Consider the following 1,714-nt stretch of genomic DNA (forward strand, 5'->3'; position numbering starts at 1 on the left):
AAGTCATGTCGTGGCGGCACGTACTTTTTCCCGCTCTCTGCATCCTTCCGCATCTTCCGCATGCTTTCAATCTCGTCAAAACTCCTCGGAAGAAGATCGGGCAGCGGTGTCGCTACGGAAACAGCACGCATCTCATCCTCGTATATCGCCTCTGATGTGCTCGGAAAGAGCAAAAGGTAACAGCCATCATTTTCGGTGGTCATTTGGCTTTTATTTTTGTTTTCCTTCTGTAAGCGTTGCGGGGTCCGTTTCACACTCGCAGGCACAATTCCTCAAAGGGACGGTGTTGACTTGTCTCGTCTCCTCCTCCCAGCCACGCCCTGTAGATAAGAATAAGAAACAAGTGGCACGCCAAACTAATGACACTTCCGTCGGTGTGAAAACAGTAATTCTTCGCTGGTGTCAATGCAACAACTTACGTGGTGGAAAAATAAAATAAAAAATAAAATAAAAGAGAAGCGGGAAGGCGGTAGGCGCACTACACACATACAAGCATGACAGTCACTTTTCCCCCCAACATTTCCCTCGCCGCCTCCTGCCTGGACGTTGGGGCGAGGGACCTTCGCTCGCTGCCGTCCGTGTTTTTTTTTCTTTTTCTTTTCTTTTCTTGTATTTCGCATCGGGCAGTAAATGTTTCATCGTATCGCAGCAGAAAACACACGTGGAATTCGACACCACGCAGAGACGCTGCGTGTGTGTGTGTGGGTGGGTGGGTGGGTATACACATCGCCAGCAAAACCAATGGGAAAGCATATAATAAAAAAATATAAAGAAAGAAAAAAAAAAAAAGAGGAGAACCCAAAACAATCGGGCCCACCATTTTCTCTCTGCAGCAGAGACACGGAGTGGGAATTACTACACACAACACACATAAAAATAAAATAAAATAAAAATAAATAAAAATAAATAAATAAATATGTAAAACCAAAAGATAAAACGGCAGAGAGAAACACACAGAAAAATAAAAATAATAATAATAATGAAATGATAATGCACCCAAATGACATCCTCCCCAAATATATACATATAAATTTTTTTTTTTTTGAGGAGGCTCCTACTTTTTTACTGTCATCGTCTGGAAAGGTGTGAAATTATTTGTCATGGGCGTCCATCAAACAATCACGGACAAGATACACGCCAAAAAAAAAAAAAAAAGCATAAAAATAATTAGCCATCATCCAGATGCATCTGTCTCATACTGCGCCAAGTTTGCTGTCTGATGCATTGACCCTCGTAGGCCGAAACACCAGCAGGAGTTCGGCACTGATAGGTTGCCGTGACGGGACGGCAGAGCTCCGCATCCACCGTGAAGGATGACATGTCTTGAAAGACGCGACAGGATGGGTCCAAGTGGCGGAAGTGCACCTGGGCATCATCCCCCCCAATCACCGTGTCGCATAGAAGGGAAAGAACAAACGGTATTTCTTCCCAATCACTGAAATGGTACACACGTGGGATCACGTAATACGGGCTGTGCTCGGGTTCAAAGATGCACCGCACAGACACGTCTCGTGCCGCGGTGTACGTAAAACCGTCGCTCGGAGACTCAATGTCACCGGAGCTCGTGCACGCAAGAAACTCCATATTCGATGCGGCCATGTGACGCGAGACAAAAAGAAGCATCGCATCATATCGAAATTTCCTCGCACTTCCAAGACGCCTCAGCCTACTTTCCTGCGAAATCGTCAGAATACACTCCGCCTTCTGTTCAACC

At 45.6% G+C, this 1,714-nt stretch overlaps 1 protein-coding gene across 1 annotated transcript, besides 6 other annotated features; it reads right to left on the reverse strand.

The window, feature by feature from the left end:
* Positions 1-1,714: a sequence feature (heterozygous, Esmeraldo-like haplotype).
* Positions 427-453: a sequence feature (AT_rich).
* Positions 582-609: a microsatellite.
* Positions 756-797: a sequence feature (A-rich).
* Positions 871-985: a sequence feature (A-rich).
* Positions 1,015-1,044: a sequence feature (AT_rich).
* On the reverse strand, positions 1,168-1,714 carry Tc00.1047053477983.10 (calpain cysteine peptidase, putative; the record flags this gene model as incomplete). Its single annotated transcript, XM_797369.1, has 1 exon — positions 1,168-1,714. A coding segment is annotated over one exon (547 nt), but the record flags the coding sequence as incomplete, so codon positions are not given.

Source organism: Trypanosoma cruzi, genomic scaffold (assembly GCF_000209065.1).
Source record: "Trypanosoma cruzi strain CL Brener 1047053517091 genomic scaffold, whole genome shotgun sequence".
Taxonomy (NCBI): domain Eukaryota; phylum Euglenozoa; class Kinetoplastea; order Trypanosomatida; family Trypanosomatidae; genus Trypanosoma; species Trypanosoma cruzi.